This window comes from Ovis canadensis, chromosome 21 (genome assembly GCF_042477335.2).
Source record: "Ovis canadensis isolate MfBH-ARS-UI-01 breed Bighorn chromosome 21, ARS-UI_OviCan_v2, whole genome shotgun sequence".
NCBI classification, from domain to species: Eukaryota; Metazoa; Chordata; class Mammalia; order Artiodactyla; family Bovidae; genus Ovis; species Ovis canadensis.
In genome coordinates, this window is record NC_091265.1 from 45,023,306 (window position 1) to 45,028,692 (window position 5,387).

Below are 5,387 nucleotides of genomic sequence, written 5' to 3' on the forward strand. Positions count from 1 at the left end.
AAAACAGACATTTATGTGATTAAAATAAGATTTGATATTACTACATTACCTAAAGTTGGCTTCTCAGGTGGCTCAGACTGTAAAGAATCTGCCTGTCAATGTAGGAGACCTAGGTTCGATCCTTGGGTCGCAAAGGTCCCCTGGAGAAGGGAATGGCAACCCAGTACAGTATTCTTGCCTGGAGAATTCCATGGACAGAGAAACCTGGCGGGCTACTGTCCATAGGGTCACAAAGAGTCGGACATGACTGAGTGACTAACGCTTTGCATTTCCTTATAGGACAGAATGAATAACCAATTGAAATCCTAACACTATCCATGGCAGTACCATCATAAAAAAGCCAAAACCCTGTAAATAGGGATTTGCAGAAATTCTGTCTGGGGCTCCATCATTAATGATGGCTCCTCTTTTAACTACCTGTTGATTTTCTCACTCTCTGCCACTGGTTAGAAGAGGAGACAAAATATAGGTTTGGCAAGAAAACATAAAGGGGATGGTGAGTTGAAGAATAATGAAAACTCCAGGAGAGATGCAGAACTAGACGCCTTCGGGGAGGTTGCAGTAGCTTTTATGTTTGCAACAGATGAGCTCTGTTCTCTTGTCAAAACTTAAGAAGTTGATGTCTTCACAGTTGGCCTTACACGACAGTTTTGAATAAAAATACATACTCCGCCCTGAGGAGGTGAAAGAAAGGGAATACAACCATGATGACTCTGTTTGCTCCTACCGTATTCCTAGGAATCACCTCTCTTCAGACCTTCACTGACTTTTCTCTAGACCCTAGTGAGCTAAAAGACAGAGTCTATTAATTACTGACCCAAAGAATGGATTTTATTTTCTAACTGAGAGGGGGACATTCACCTCTCCTTCACTCAATACTGTCTTAAGAAAAGTCTGTCTTTGCACGACCATCCCAACCTTACCCATCCGACTCACCCATGTGTTCTAATGACGAAAGGAGGCGGTTGCCTTTAAGTGAGGGAGAGGTGGTTACTTCTCAGACACTATGCCCAACACTACCTTTTCTGGTAAGGAAGTAAATGTTTTCAACAGCACATGTCTGTTTGTGCTTCAGGGTGCAGGACCTCATGGATTCATAGCATATCCCGAGATGATATCTTTTACATTTGTAACACATCATTGGCTCTGCCAGACACAGAAAGAGGTGCTTATAGGATGCGGTTTTATGGTGAAGGCTCTCCAGGCTGGGGGGCTTCCCAACAGGAACTGACTACTGCCTAGTGCTCCCCAACTTTTCTTGGGACCCTGACTCCTTTGATAATCTTGTGAAAGCAAGACAGGTTTAAATCAAACCCTGAATGTAATCTCAAGAGGTCAGAGTTCCCCTAAAAATTTATCTCTGGTCCCCAAGTAATGAGCCGCTTATCTAGCCTGATGATTTTGTTCAGTAATGGAGAAAAGGAAGCAAAGGCAGGGATTTTAGCTTCCTAACTTCACGAAATGGACTAAACTGGTAAGATCAGACTCCTAGGATTTTACAGTAAGAATGGATTACAGCTTTCTCAAAAGAGGGAGGGGGAGGTTTACCCCTAAAGTGTCACCAATAACCTTTTTACCGAGGACTTTAGACATTGTCGTACCTTTCATATGTTCATAAAATTCGCCTGTGAAAAGAGAAGTTTTTCTTATCATAGCTGCATGTGCATCTGCCAAAGCCCCAAGAGCCAATTCTGGAAATTTCTCCTCCCCTAGCGCCTTCCTTTCTGTTAACCAGCAACCAGCCCTCCCTTTGCCTCCAGGACTTACCCTTACTCATGCAGACTACAATGACAACGGGCAGCAGAAACAGAACAGACATCCTGGGACTTTGGTCGTGTGCAGTTGCCTGTGGAAGGCACTGGTTGATCTCCATCTGTGTTCTGTCCTTGGGCTATTCTTCTAAATCATATAATCATAAAATCAGTATCTCAGTGTTCCCAGAAAGGACCAAAGCACAAACTGCAGTCCACTGCCCATAAACCATCTATTTTAAAATTCTCCTCTATAGCTAAGCCTCGTACTCTGCAAGGAAAGATAAGTCTCTTTGCCACATTTTAACCTTTGAAGACAGGGTTTGGATACTTTCATTTCTTTTAGCTCTTTTTGATAATCTCAGAATAATCAGATTTGTCATTGCCTCACTTAGACTGAGGCGGGTGCTTCAGTTCAGTTCAGTCGCTCAGTCGTGTCAGACTCTTTGCGACCCCATGAATCACAGCACGCCAGGCTTCCCTTGGACTGCTTCTGTTAGGTCCATAGCATTTCTGTCCTTTATCGAGCCCATCTTTGCATGGGTGCTTCAGTCATATGGAACTCTTTGCGGCCCTGTGGACTGTAGCCCACCAGGCTCCTCTATCCATTGGATTCTCCAGGCAAGAATACTGGAGTGGTTCTCCGTGCCCTCCTCCAGGGGATCTTCCTGACATAGGGATCGAACCCCGCGTCTCTTTTGTCTCCCGCATTGACAGTCGGGTTGTTTACCACTAGTGCCACCTGGGAAGCCCTAGACTGAGGCACCGGGAATTAAATCCAGGATTTCAGGCATGGTCTGGATGTGAGGGAAACCCTGAAGTGTCCCTGCTGTGGTGCAGCAAAGGGAAGTTTCAGGAGAAGGAGAGATGTGCCTACTTTGCCTTCAGGTGTTATTAATTAATTGATGTCTTTTTAAAAAGTAAATATTTTCTACACACATACCAAATGCCAGTATTATAAAAAGAGAAGATACCAAGCAAATCAGGCCACAAATCTGCAGCATCACAAAGGTTAGAGGCTAGTTCAGGTGAGCACAAGTACATCAGCCACAGTTGACTTGGAGGCCTAGATAAAGGACATTCAAATTTGACTGCATGACCAGGGAAGGTGTCCCTGAAGAAAGGATACTTGTGCAGGACTCTGAAAGCTAGTGACGTGCTATTAATAGCTAGAATAAGTGAATAGGGTTGATGTTGTTGTTTAGTGACTGGTCTTGTCTGACCCTTTATGACCCCATGAACTGCAGCACAGCAGGCCTCCCTTCACTGTCTCCCAGAGTTTTCTCAAACTCATGTCCATTGAGTCAGTGATGCCATATACCCATCCCATCTTCTGTCATCCCCTTTTCCTCCTGCCCTCAATCTTTCCCACCATCAGGGTCTTTTCCAATGAGTCGACTCTTTGCATCAGGTGGCCAAAGTATTGGAGTTTCAGCTTCAGCATCAGTCCTTCCAATGAATATTCAGGTTTGACTTCTTTTAGGATTGGCTGATTTGATCTCCTTGCAGTCCAAGGGACTCTCAAGAGTCTTTTCCAGCACCACAATAGGGTGGTGAATAAGGACAGGCACCCAAAGGCACAGCAAATGTCAAAGTGCAGAGATATCAAGCAACCTGCTGCATGGGGATGAGAGCTGGTCATGTGGTTCTAGAGACATGGGTGAGCGAGAAACTCAGAGAAGTGCATCTTGCTGGAGGTGATGGCAGGTAAGTAGAGAGAGGGGCTGCAGCAGGCAATGCTCGGTGCTTGCTACTGAGATTACTTAGTCCCATACACACAAAGTGGGATTTCTTGCTCACTATTACAATTGCAAGATGTCAATGAAAAGCATCATTTTTCCCAGCACTGGAAAAGACACTAAAGTACCACTCTTCTGTACTGATACTGAGTTCTCGAAAGGACATCCTCCTTTATCCCAGGCTCAAGTTTGGTACACATGTGGGTTCAGATCTTGGCTCTGCTCCTTGCCAATATTGTGACTCTGGGTATGTTACCAACTTTGAGAATGAATTTTCATCGTAAGATTGGTGTTAGTAGTATATTCAAATCTGCATGGGGGCCTTGGAAACTATCAAACATGAATCCCTTGTGCAGGGCTTAAAACTTCAGGAGCAGCTTGGGTCCTTTTGCTAGGGTAGGTGTCAGAAGCTTCAGTCAAAAGGAGCCACGTGTGGGAAAGGGCACCTGGCCAGGAAAGGTGGTGATGGAGTGGCTGTGGCTGTGGTTTTGGTGTTCAAGGGTCAAGAGCTGTGAAGATGATAATTGGGAGCATCATGTCATATGTTGTTTCATCAAGGCTTCCCTTGGGCTTTGGGTGTTGGAAAAGATGGAAAGACTGACAGCTTCTTCTGGAATGAACTTTGAAGACACCATCAGTTTCTGAACAAGCTGTTTAATTTGCTTTGGGTGGGTTAGCAGCTGGGAACTAATTGAGTTCTGATTCATTGAAGACTGTGTGAGAACTGGGTCCATTCTCACAGCTCTCCATCCCACATGCTGATGATGCCCAGTTTTACATCTCTACCTCTGACCTCTATTTTGAGTTCCAGATTCACATCCACAAATATCCATTCTACTTTAGAAGGCCCACAGATACCACAGTACATTGTTTCCAAGAGAAAATTTAATGGGTGAGGGATGAGAAGTAAGATCAGAGAACCTAGTGCGTGGGTGGCATTGCAAAATTCTACAGTCCTAACTGAAAATAGGAAAAGAGGTTCCAAACTCAGTGGGGCTTTCAGAAAATATCTGCCAGAGGGCAGCTTGAAGGCAGTAGCATAGAAATTGGGCAAACCCTCTGTGGTGTAGCCTAGAATTTCTTCTTCCTTTGCTTTGATTCTAGAGTCACTCTCTTTAAAGATAGAGAAGAGGAAACAGGTGGCCCATAAAGGCTCAGAAGCTTGCCTTCTTGATAAGCCTTTGGAAAGTCCTGAAAAATGCGATCCCAGTTTCTCACATCTTCTTCTGAAAGATGGAAGATAGAAAACTGGATTCATAGACTTCACAAAGTTGACTTCGATTCTAGAATCAATTATTTTCGAAGGAACAGACTCATGTTAAAAGAGATGGACTCAACACTGTGCTCATTTAGAAGGTACATCATGAATTTCATGGCACTTGAGCTAAGGCTTGATTTCACCCAGTTGTTACCTGTCATCTAAAAATGTCATACTTGAGACATTTTGAAGAACATACTGTTCCTACAGCTAAAGAACATGTCATTGAATGAGTTCACGATAGAAGATTCTTGTTATCTGCAGCCAGAGTGCCAAAAGTGCACTGATGGGTCAGTGAACTGTCAGAGACTGACAGTGCCTGAACCAGCCATAGTTTCCCAATGGTTTACCCATGGTGGACCTTACCTGAGTTAATTTTTGTAGAGACAGATCCCTAAAGCATGTGGGCCAAACTGGCCAGATACACGATATAAATTTGCAAAAGATCGAGCCGTGTGATAATCCTAGAGACGATTTCACAGCCCTACAAAGTAAATATCTCCTGGCCTTGGGAAACAGATTGCTGGTAAAATGGAAGTTGTGGGCTGAGAATCAGAAGTTCTAATCGGAAGGCCCAGCTTAGTCATGCATGATCCTGTCTTTTCACTTCTTTACTCTTCTTTTGCTCACCTATAAGGC

General features: G+C 44.1%; 1 protein-coding gene across 1 annotated transcript; it reads right to left on the reverse strand.

Annotated features, from left to right (window-relative positions):
* Positions 1-537: 537 nt before the first annotated feature.
* Positions 538-1,819, reverse strand: PATE2 (prostate and testis expressed 2). The gene is made up of 4 exons (XM_069566636.1): positions 1,768-1,819; positions 1,602-1,625; positions 1,021-1,146; positions 538-674 (listed from the first exon to the last, which is right to left on the reverse strand). Exons 1-4 carry the CDS (start codon positions 1,817-1,819, stop codon positions 538-540), a joined length of 339 nt encoding a protein of 112 aa, XP_069422737.1.
* Positions 1,820-5,387: the final 3,568 nt, after the last annotated feature.